At 51.0% G+C, this 12,683-nt stretch overlaps 1 protein-coding gene across 1 annotated transcript in view; it reads right to left on the bottom strand.

Moving 5' to 3' along the window:
- Positions 1–9,259: 9,259 nt before the first annotated feature.
- LOC123724029 (glycine receptor subunit beta) overlaps positions 9,260–12,683 on the bottom strand; it is a 54,795-nt gene continuing 51,371 nt past the window's right edge. Inside the window, exons 9-11 of the mRNA XM_082972306.1 lie at positions 11,571–11,719; positions 11,095–11,253; positions 9,260–9,557 (exon numbers count right to left, since the gene is read on the bottom strand). Coding sequence (XP_082828432.1) covers positions 9,261–9,557; positions 11,095–11,253; positions 11,571–11,719 — 605 coding nt within the window. The 3' untranslated portion in view covers position 9,260. The remainder of the gene's footprint in view (positions 9,558–11,094; positions 11,254–11,570; positions 11,720–12,683) is intronic.

Genomic DNA, 12,683 nt, shown 5'->3' on the forward strand with positions numbered 1-12,683 from the left:
TTCCCTTCATAGTGCACTACTGTAGACCAGAGCCCTGTTCCCTTCATAGTGCACTACTGTAGACCAGAGCCCTGTTCCCTTCATAGTGCACTACTTTAGACCAGAGCCCTGTTCCCTTCATAGTGCACTACTTTAGACCAGAGCCCTGTTCCCTTCATCGTGCACTACTTTAGACCAGAGCCCTGTTCCCTTCATAGTGCACTACTTTAGACCAGAGCCCTGTTCCCTTCATAGTGCACTACTTTAGACCAGAACCCTGTTCCCTTCCTAGTGCACTACTTTAGACCAGATGTATTAGACAGCTTTGGGAGACTTTGGCCCAAAGTAATTGACTATAGTGTTGGAATAGTGGTCACTAGAGGGCATCTGCTCCTCATTCACTCAGCCTACTGAGTCCACTGGTCCCACTCACACAAAACTACCATACGCCTTGACCTCTTTCTCCCCTCTCTCTCCATAACTACCATACGCCTTGACCTCTTTCTCCCCTCTCTCTCCATAACTACCATACACCTTGACCTCTTTCTCCCCTCTCTCTCCATAACTACCATACGCCTTGACCTCTTTCTCCCCTCTCTCTCCAAAACTACCATACGCCTTGACCTCTTTCTCCCCTCTCTCTCCATAACTACCATACGCCTTGACCTCTTTCTCCCCTCTCTCTCCATAACTACCCTACGCCTTGACCTCTTTATCCCATCTCTCTCCATAACTACCATACGCCTTGACCTCTTTCTCCCATCTCTCTCCATAACTACCCTACGCCTTGACCTCTTTCTCCCCTCTCTCTCCATAACTACCATACGCCTTGACCTCTTTCTCCCCTCTCTCTCCATAACTACCATACGCCTTGACCTCTTTCTCCCCTCTCTCTCCATAACTACCATACGCCTTGACCTCTTTCTCCCCTCTCTCTCCATAACTACCATACGCCTTGACCTCTTTCTCCCATCTCTCTCCATAACTACCATACGCCTTGACCTCATTCTCCCCTCTCTCTCCATAACTACCATACGCCTTGACCTCTTTCTCCCCTCTCTCTCCATAACTACCCTACGCCTTGACCTCTTTATCCCATCTCTCTCCATAACTACCATACGCCTTGACCTCTTTATCCCATCTCTCTCCATAACTACCATACACCTTGACCTCTTTATCCCCTCTCTCTCCATAACTACCATACACCTTGACCTCTTTCTCCCCTCTCTCCATAACTACCATACACCTTGACCTCTTTCTCCCATCTCTCTCCATAACTACCATACGCCTTGACCTCTTTCTCCCATCTCTCTCCATAACTACCATACGCCTTGACCTCTTTCTCCCCTCTCTCTCCATAACTACCATACACCTTGACCTCTTTCTCCCATCTCTCTCCATAACTACCATACACCTTGACCTCTTTATCCCATCTCTCTCCATAACTACCCTACGCCTTGACCTCTTTCTCCCCTCTCTCTCCATAACTACCATACGCCTTGACCTCTTTCTCCCCTCTCTCTCCAGAACTACCATACGCCTTGACCTCTTTCTCCCCTCTCTCTCCATAACTACCATACGCCTTGACCTCTTTCTCCCCTCTCTCTCCATAACTACCATACGCCTTGACCTCGTTCTCCCCTCTCTCTCCATAACTACCCTACGCCTTGACCTCTTTCTCCCCTCTCTCTCCATAACTACCATACACCTTGACCTCTTTCTCCCCTCTCTCTCCATAACTACCATACGCCTTGACCTCTTTCTCCCATCTCTCTCCATAACTACCATACACCTTGACCTCTTTCTCCCCTCTCTCTCCATAACTACCATACGCCTTGACCTCTTTCTCCCATCTCTCTCCATAACTACCATACGCCTTGACCTCTTTCTCCCATCTCTCTCCATAACTACCATACGCCTTGACCTCTTTCTCCCCTCTCTCTCCATAACTACCATACGCCTTGACCTCTTTCTCCCCTCTCTCTCCATAACTACCATACACCTTGACCTCTTTATCCCATCTCTCTCCATAACTACCATACGCCTTGACCTCTTTCTCCCCTCTCTCTCCATAACTACCATACGCCTTGACCTCTTTCTCCCCTCTCTCTCCATAACTACCATACGCCTTGACCTCTTTCTCCCCTCTCTCTCCATAACTACCCTACACCTTGACCTCGTTCTCCCCTCTTGCTCCATAACTACCATACGCTTTGACTTCTTTCTCCCCTCTCACTCCAGATAAAATCCTGCGATTAGTGATGTCCGTCCGCCCGACAACCTGCCCACTCAACCCCTCCTCACTTCTCCACACCATCTCTGGAGACCTTCTTACTTCCCTCATCAACTCATCCCCATTCCCTTCTCCACACCATCTCTGGAGACCTTCTCACTTCCTTCATCAACTCATCTCTGGAGACCTTCTCCCATTCCTCACTTCCCTCACCAACTCATCCCTGACAACTGACTTCAAGATGGCCCGAGTCGCTTCCATCCTCAAGAAACCAACACTGGACCCATATAGACTGTTATATTCATTTATAGATGATATATATTCCCATGTTAACATGCTATATATACTGTTGTATAGTTTATATATATATCTCTATGTTAACATGCTATATATACTGTTGTATTCATTGTGGCGTACAGCAGGTCAGCCACCAGGGGGAGACTCGTCGAGGCCTGGTGACAGACAGAGTGTACGTCACGAGGCGATGGCTCCACCTGCTGGACGTGCCAGGTCTCGACGGGCTCTCCGCCCAGGACTAATTGGGGCTGATTGGGAGTTGGTGAGTAATCAAGGGCTGGTTGTTCACCAGCTGTACAAGTCCCATAAAGCTGCCAGAAGGGCAGCACACAGGAAGAGAGTGGGGGAAGAAAGGACTCCTGTATAGTTGGGGACGGTTACAGAGGTAACAGGAGGGAGTTGAGTTTTTCATCCCCACAGGATACAGCAAGACCCGGAGCCCAGAAGACGGTATCCCGGAGAGGGTCTCTTGAGGGAGACTTATTCTTTTCTTTTTGAACTATTATTTTAATAAACATCTTTGAAACTGAGCTAATCCTTCTCTGTCTGTATCTGATCTGTGTAAACATTTTGACCCAACCCCCTGGTCTGCCATAAGTGGTGGAGAATGTGGGCACTCTGATAACGTGGTCAGATCAGGGTTGACGTTTACGCAGCATCAGCATGGACGAGTTGATAGCTCAGTTCGTCTCGGCCCAACAGGCGGTTCAGGAACGAACGCTGGAGGAACAGCGGCTACAAAACGTCCTCCTCATTGAGGAAATCAGGAAGCTACAAGGAGGAGAGTCTACTGAATCGCATCCAAACCAGTTTTTACTCAAGCTAACGGAAGACGATGACATCGAAACCTACCTCTGTACGTTTGAACGGACGGTACTACGGGAAGGATGGCCAAGACAGAAGTGGGCCAGTCTGCTGGCCCCGTTCCGCTCTGGGAATGCCCAAAAGGCGTAGTGGGACCTGAACGATGAACAGGCGGCTAACTACGACGGACTTAAATGGAAGATACTCAGCCGCTACAGGTACAGCCTGGCCCATTGGGCTCAACTCTTCCACAGCTGGAGGTTCATAGCCCGACACATCCCCCCGAGCCCAGATGAGCGACCTACTGGGCATCACCAGGGGATGGCTCCTAACCGACACATCCACCCTCTCCATCCTAGACAAAGTGATCGCTTCCTACGGGCACAACCCCATGACATGAAGAGAGCAGTGCCCCAGACCTTGGAGGGCCTCCTGGAAGCAGTGGAAACACATTAGAACACTCAGGCCCTGCTGAGTGGGAGCCGGGCCGAGTCGGCAACCCGTTCGAGGAGTCGGAAGGACAGCCGCACTGCTGTGTACCCCGAACTGACAGTCGGCAGGGCCAAAGGACAGCAAACCCCTGGAGAGACGGCTGGGGTAGGGCCGACCTGCCACCGACGACCCCAGGTAGATGGAGACCAAAGGAGGGGTTTTGAGTGTGGCACCCGGGGACACATTGCCTGGAATTGCCTGGCTCGAGAGGAGTCGATGCCATCAGCAAGCCCCGGAGGCGAGGTGGGTCATGCAGTGAACTACGTCACCTCCTGTTGGGCACACCACGAATCAACTGCACCCATGGTCCTGTTGAAGGTTGACGGACACGACACGGAAGCTCTATTGGACTCCGGAAGTATGGTTACCCTCGTAACCATGTGCCTGCTGAACCAGGAGACCGAACGTGGTAGGGAGATGTCAATTTCCTGTGTTCATGGGGACACAAAGCGGTATCCAACCATACGGGCCAACATTGTGACGCCCCAAAGGAGCTGCCAGATGATGGTGGGTGCAGTACCAGAGTTGCCGGTACCTCTCCTAGTGGGATGAGATTGTCCGCTGTTTGCGGCCCTGTGGGGGCACGAGCTGAGGAAGAAGGTACGAGCTGGCCGAAGACAAGAGCGAGGATGACCCATCGCCTGTGCGGCCCGGAAGCAAACGGTTGACCAACCTGTATCTACGGGTCCGGAGCTGGAGTCGGAGGGGGTGCTGGAACCTGACCCCACTGGGGAACCACAGGAGGAAGAGCCCAGCCTCCCCCTCCTCGATTTCGAGGGGCCAGTCTGGGGGCCAACTGAGGGGACAATTCGGGACGGTCCAGTGGGAGGATACTAACTTCAAAGCCGCCGCAGCCCAAGTGATAACGGTGGATGGACAGCTACTTCCAGGGGTGAGTGACTGGCGATACCCCCATTTCCAAATCAAGAATAACCTTTTGTGTCAGGTGTCGCACCAACAGGGGAAACTTCAAGAGATATTGTTGCTACCCTGACGGTACGTGGGAACCGTTCTTCAGCTGGTCCACCTGTTGGGGGCGCACCTGGGAATGGAGAAGACCCGGGAACGGATCGCCACCGGTTCCACTGGTCCGGGATAAGGAGGGCCGTGGAAGACAACTGTCGCAGTTGCCCGGAGTGCCAAAGGCACACTTCCGAAACCCACTGGTCCCCCTACCGATCATCGGGGTGCCCTTGGACGCATCGCAATGGACATAGTGGGACCCCTGGTAAAAACAGCACGAGGACACTGGTACATCCTGATAATAGTAGACTTTGCCACCCGGTATCCCGAGGCCATTACCCTACAGGCGGCGGTATCCAAGGGAATCGCCTGGGAGCTGTTCCACCTCTTTAGCCGGGTGGGCATCCCAAACAAGATCCTGACAGACCAAGGTACTGAGTTTATGTCCCGCCTATTAAAAGAGTTGTGTGCCCTCCTGCAGATCAAGCAGATCCAGACCTCTGTCTTTCACCCGCAGACGGATGGGCTCGTCGAGCGCTGCAATAAAACGCTCAAACAAATGCTGCGGAAGGTCATCGAGCAGGATGGGAAGAACTGGGACCAGCTACCACCCCACCTAATGTTCTCAATCCGAGAGGTACCCCAGTCCTCCACTGGGTTTTCCCCGTTTGAACTCCTCTACGGGAGGAGGCCAAACAGACCTACTGGACCTCGCCAAGGAGGTGTGGGAAGCCCAACCGACCTCATTATGCAGCGTGGTAGAGCACGTGGAGACGATGAGGGAGCGGATGACAGCCATATGGCCAGTCGTGAGGGAACATATGGGGAAGGCCCAATGCGCCCAAGCCTACAGTCGGGGAGCCCAGTCCCGAGAATTCCAGGTGGGAGACAGGGTGTCTTGACAGGGTGGTCTTGAGCCCCACGGCTGAAAGTAAGTTCTTGGCAACATGGCACGGGCCATACGAGGTGATCGAGAAGCTGGCACCTGTCAATTACCGTGTATGGCAGCCGGGGAGATGGAAAGCCCAACAGATTTATCACGTGAACCTGTTGAAGAAATGGTACGAGAGGGCAGCCTTGGCCGTGTTATGGTCGGGACCCAGGACGCCAACGGTACCAGTGGTGGTCCCGAGCAATGGGGACCTCGACCCGGCCCAGAAGCAAGAGCTCAGGGAGCTCGTCGATCGGAACACGCCGGTGTTCTCCGAGAAGCCGAGCCGCACGACCCTCATTGAACACCACATCCGTACCCGTCCTGGGGAAACGGTACGAAAGAGGCCATATCGGATTCCGGAGGCCCGAAGGAAGGCCGTGACACAGGAGGTGGAGGCTATGCTGAGGATGGGGGTCGTTGAAGAGTCCATGGTACAGCCCAATCGTGTTGGTGCCCAAACCGGACAGGAGCCTGTGCTTCTGTAACGATTTCCGGGGGGTGAACGACATCAGCTTGTTCGAAGCCTACCCCATGCCGAGGGTGGACGAACTCCTCGACCGATTGGGAAAGGCCCGGTACATCAGCACACTTGACCCGACCAAAGGTTATTGGCAGGTACCGTTGACAGCCTCCTCCCGAGATAAGATGCTGTTTTCGACAACAGACGGACTATATCAGTACCGGGTGCTCCCGTTCGGTCTCCACGGAGCCCCACCCACATTCCAGCGCCTGATGGACAAAGTACTTCGACCCCACCAGCAGTACGCAGCGGCCTATTTGGATGATATCATCATCCACAGCCAAGGTTGGGAAGAGCACCTGACGTGCCCCCAGGCGGTGCTGGACGCGCTCAGGCAAGCTGGGTTGACAGTGAATCCCAAAAAATGCAAACTAGGGTTCGAGGAGGTGGAGTACATGGGTTATTTGATCGGACTGGGGAACGTCAAGCCCCAGGAGAGGAAGGTTCATGCGGTACGCGACTGGCCTGTTCCACGCACCAAGACACAGGTCAAATCCTTCCTGGGACTGGAAGGATACTATAGCCGATTTATCCCCAACTTTGCGGCTATAGCTTCCCCCTTCACTGATCTAACCAGGGCCCGCCTCCCGAAAACAGTGAAATGGACGGACGAGACAGAAGCAGCGTTCAGGCGCCTGAAGAAAGCGCTGTTAGGTATCCACTTCACCCTGGTCACTGACCATGCTCCCCTGGTCTGGATAGCCAGGGGAAGGGAGACAAACGATTGGGTCACCAGGTGTTTCTTGTCCCTTCAACGCTTTTCTTTTTCTGTTGTGCACAGGTCAGGGGCGAAGCATGGAAATGCAGATGCCCTATCGAGAAGGGAGACCTACGTCACACTGATGACAGCCCCCTCCCCGACAGAGCTATGGTGGGGGTGTGTGGCGTACAGCAGGTCAGCCACCAGGGGGAGACTCGTCGAGGCCTGCTGACAGACAGAGTGTACATCACAAGGCGATGGCTCCATCTGCTGGACGTGCCAGGTCTCGACGGGCTCTCCGCCCAGGACTAATTGGGGCTGATTGGGAGTTGGTGAGTAATCAAGGGCTGGTTGTTCATCAGCTGTACAAGTCCCATAAAGCTGCCAGAAGGGCAGCACACAGGAAGAGAGTGGGGGAAGAAAGGACTCCTGTATAGTTGGGGACGGTTACAGAGGTAACAGGAGTGAGTTCAGTTTTTGATCCCCACAGGATACGATATCCCGGAGAGGGTCTCTTGGGAAGACCCATTCTTTTCTTTTTGAACTATTATTTTAATAAACACCTTTGAAACTGAGCTAATCCTTCTCTGTCCGTGTCTGATCTGTGTAAATGTTTTGACCCAACCCCTTGGTCTGCCACATCATGTATAGATGATACTGTATATATCCCTATGTTAACATGCTATATATACTGTTGTATAGATTATATATATCCCTATGTTAACATGCTATATATACACCATTATATTCATGTATAGATGAAAAACACTCACCGGCCAGTTTATTGGGTCCACCCCCCATTTCACAAAAATGGATGACAGACAGTGAGTAGCGTGGCTGTGGCTTGCTATATAAAGCAGGCATCGAGGCATTCAGTTACTGTTCGACTGAATGTTAGAATGGGCAAAACTATGTGCCAAGCGCTCCAAATTCAGTATCTCAGAAAACAGCTCGTTGATGAGAGAGGTCCAAGGAGAATCTGTCTGCCTGCCCATCCGTCTGTCTGCCTGCCCATCCGTCTGTCTGCCTGCCCGTCCGTCTGTCTGTAGTCTGCTATAGAAACATGCGGTTAATACATAGAGGAAGCCAAGCCATACATAATGAATGTCTATCTGCCTGCCCCGTCTACCTGCCTGCCTCTTTTAATTTGACATTTTTTTCCACCCTTTTTCTCCCCAATTTTGTGGTATCCAATTGGTAGTTACGGTCTTGTCTCATCGCTGCAACTCCCGTACGGACTCAGGAGAGGCGAAGGTCGAGAGCCGTGCGTCCTCCGAAACACACCCCAACCAAGCTGCACTGCTTCTTGGCACAACGCCCACTTAACCCGGAAAGCCAGCCGCACCAATGTGTCGGAGGAAACACTGTACACCTGGCGACCATGTCAGCGTGCACTGCGCCCAGGAGTCGCTAGTGCGCGATGGAACAAGAACATCCCTGCTGGCCAAACCCTCCCCTAACCCAGACGACGCTGGGCCAATTGTACGCCGCCCCATGGGTCTCCCGGTCGCAGCCAGCTGCAATAGAGACTGGACTTCAACCCAGAATCTCTAGTGGCACAGCCTTAGACTACTGCGCCACTCTGGAGGCCTGTCTGTGTTTCTCTGTCTGCCTGCCTGTCTGTCTGTCTGTCTGTCTGTCTGCCTGCCTGTCTGTCTGTCTGTCTGTCTGTCTGTCTGTCTGTCTGTCTGTCTGTCTGTCTGTCTGTCTGTCTGTCTGTCTGTCTGTCTGTCTGTCTGCCTGCCTGCCTGCCTGCCTGCCTGTAGTCTGCTATATAAACATGCGGTTAGTACATAGAGGAAGCCAAGCCATATAGAATTAGTTCTAATCTAAGATCACTTCTACATGTTGGGGTATCTGAGTCTGGGAAACCAACCTCTTCAATGTAGGATTGGGCAAGGGGTCAGGGGTCAGGGGTCAGGGATTACAGGTCAGATAAAGTAGTAAATTATGTTATTATAAAAGATGGGAATACCAACTGACATTCTCAGATATTAACACACACACACACACACACACCACACACACACACACACACACACACACACACACACACCTTCCCTCTCTCCCGCCCTCCTCCCTCCCTCCCTCCCTCTCTCTCCCTCTCTCTCCCTCCCTCCCTCCCTCCCTCCCTCCCTCCCTCCCTCCCTCTCTCCCTCCCTCCCTCTCTCCCTCTCTCCCTCCCTCCCTCCCTCCCTCCCTCCCTCCCTCCCTCCCGCCCTCCCGCCCTCCTCCCTCCCTCCCTCTCTCCTGCCCTCCTCCCTCCCTCCCTCCCTCTCTCCCTCTCTCCCTCCCTCCCTCCCTCCCTCCCTCCCTCCCTCCCTCTCTCCCTCCCTACCTACAAGTAGACAGACCAGTATATGACGTTGAAGAAGAGGAAACTGAAGGGGAACAGAGCGCGTGCGTACAGGTCGATGCGTTTGGCTGCAGCGGGGATGACAGGTTTAGGGGGCGGGGCCTTCTTGTTGTTCTTGGCCTGTGATTTGCCGGTTGCCCCGGTAACCTCAATGGGCTTGCCGTAGCAGTCAAAGTTAGAAAGCTCAAAGTCTCTGGGGAGAGATCCCACGATGCTGAAGTCATTAGAGCGGAGGTCTGACTTAGATGTACACACCTTCTTACAGCGGGTCTCCACCACCTACAGACACAGACAGAGACACACCAGTAATGTTAGGACAGCAGTAAAAGAGAGATGTGTAGGAAGTAAATGATCAGGAGAGAGAGAGAGAGAGAGAGAGAGATACAGAGAGAGAGTTACAGAGAAAGCAATGTTGGGAACATCCTTAAAATTTTATTGTACATTTCCTCAGTGAAAACAATGTAATGAGCAAATGTCAAATTGGCTTTTCACCAAATTACTGTAAACGACAGACCACGTATTCACCCTGCACACCCTAATTGGCTAACAAACAAACCAAAACAAAGGCAAAGTCTTTTCATGCTTTGTTGATTTAAAAAAAAGCTTTCGACTCAATTTGGTGTGAAGGTCTGCTATACAATTTGATGGAAAGTGGTGTTGGGGGGAAAACACATACGGCATTATAAAATCCATGTACATAAACAACAAGTGTGTGGTTAAAATTGGCAAGAAACACACATTTCTTTCCACAGGGCCGTGGGGTGAGACAGGGATGCAGCTAAAGCCCCACCCTCTTCAACATATATATCAATGACTTGGCGAGGGCACTAGAACAGTCTGCAGCACCCGGCCTCACCCTACTACGTGCTTCTACACCTGCATTGCTTGCTGTTTGGGGTTTTAGGCTGGGTTTCTGTACAGCACTTTGAGATATCAGCTGATGCAAGAAGGGCTTTATAAATACATTTGATTTGATTTGATACTAGAATCTGATGTCAAATGTCTACTGTTGATGATCTGGTGCTTCAGTTCCCAACCCAGGAGGGTCTACAGCAGCAGATAGATATTCTGTTCCCAACCCAGGAGGGTCTACAGCAGCAGATAGATCTTCTGTTCCCAACCCAGGAGGGTCTACAGCAGCAGATAGATCTTCTGTTCCCAACCCAGGAGGGTCTACAGCAGCAGATAGATCTTCTGTTCCCAACCCAGGAGGGTCTACAGCAGCAGATAGATCTTCTGTTCCCAACCCAGGAGGGTCTACAGCAGCAGATAGATCTTCTGCACAGATTCTGTCTGACCTGGGCCCTGTCAGACCTGGGCCCTGTCAGACCTGGGCCCTGACAGTGAATCTCAGTAAGACAAAGATAATGGTGTTCCAGTTGCCAGGACCACAAATGTGATGTATTGTTGTCTCTACCTTCTTGCCCTTAACGCTGTTGTCTGTGCCAAATAATGTTTGTACATCACAGCAGCAGGTGTTGTGACCTGTTGCAATAACCCTAACCCTAACCCTAACCTAACCCTAACCTAACCCTAACCCTAACCTAACCCTAACCCTAACCCTAACCTAACCCTAACCTAACCTAACCTAACCCTAACCCTAACCCTAACCTAACCCTAACCTAACCCTAACCTAACCTAACCTAACCTAACCTAACCTAACCTAACCTAACCCTAACCTAACCCTAACCTAACCCTAACCCTAACCACTAACGCTAACCCTAACCTCACCCTAACCCTAACCTAACCCTAACCCCTAACCCTAACCCTAACCTAACCCTAACCCTAACACACCCACACGGTAGAGTAGTCTTGCCTGCAGAGTGCTAACGTGATGAATGGGCGTTCCTCCGGTCCCGTTGACAGTGTTGGTTTTAGAAGGAGTCTTCTTCCCCTCTTTCTCTCTCAGAGCCTTCTCTTTAGATGCCATCTTAGACTTCTCCTCTTCTATACGCCTAGGGCTGTTTAACATGACCTGGAGGGAGGGAGGGAGGGAGGGAGGGAGGGAAGAGCGAGAGAGAGAGAGAGAGAGACACAGAGAGAGAGACACAGAGAGAGAGAGACACAGAGACACACAGAGAGAGAGAGACAGAGAGAGAGAGAGACACAGAGACACACAGAGAGAGAGAGGGATGGAGAGAGAGGCAGGGAGGGAGGGAGGGAGAGAGAGAGAGAGAGAGAGAGAGAGAGGGAGAGAGTTTTTGTTATTTCATTGAATTGAATTGTGATTCCAAAAAGAGATTTCCACACACCATGTAAACACCCAGCTGTTTGTGTGTCTGTGTCTCTGACCTGTACCACTGCATACTCCACCAGTGAAGCGAAGCCGAACAGCAGACATGCGATGAGCCAGATGTCTATCGCCTTCACATAGGAGACCTTAGGAAGCGCTGACGCCAGAGACATGGACTCACTGGACAGGGACAGGACAGACAGGATACCTAGAGAGACAGACATATACATTAGAGACAGACAGAAAGACACATTAGAGACAGACAGACAAAGACATTAGAGTTAGAAAGACAGACAGACAGAGGCATTCGAGACAGAAAGACAGACAGCGACATCAGAGACAGACAGCGACATCAGAGACAGACAGACAGACATATCTACTGATGTCATGGTATGATGATGTAAGTTTATGATTTCTTATTGCGATATCATATTGTGATGATGTCGTGACATCGTATTGTGATGATGTCGTGACATCGTATTGTGATGATGTCGTGATATCGTATTGTGATGATGTCGTGACATCGTATTGTGATGATGTCGTGACATCGTATTGTGATGATGTCGTGACATCGTATTGTGATGATGTCGTGATATCATATTGTGATGATGTCGTGATATCGTATTGTGATGATGTCGTGACATCGTATTGTGATGATGTCGTGACATCGTATTGTGATGATGTCGTGACATCGTATTGTGATGATGTCGTGACATCATATTGTGATGATGTCGTGATATCATATTGTGATGATGTCGTGATATCGTATTGTGATGATGTCGTGATATCGTATTGTGATGATGTCGTGACATCGTATTGTGATGATGTCGTGATATCGTATTGTGATGATGTCGTGATATCGTATTGTGATGATGTCGTGATATCGTATTGTGATGATGTCGTGATATCGTATTGTGATGATGTCGTGATATCATATTGTGATGATGTCGTGACATCATATTGTGATGATGACGTGATATCATATATTGTGATGATGTCGTGATATCATATTGTGATGATGTCGTGATATCATATTGTGATGATGTCGTGATATATTGTGATGATGTCATGATCGTCTCTTGGTGTCCCCAGACTGACCTGCTGACAGCGCTCTGGATGAATGGACAGATGGACGGATGGACGGATGGATAGATGGATAGACTGAGCCTACA

This window comes from Salmo salar, unplaced genomic scaffold, assembly GCF_965601325.2.
Source record: "Salmo salar unplaced genomic scaffold, fSalSal1 ptg000645l, whole genome shotgun sequence".
NCBI classification, from domain to species: Eukaryota; Metazoa; Chordata; class Actinopteri; order Salmoniformes; family Salmonidae; genus Salmo; species Salmo salar.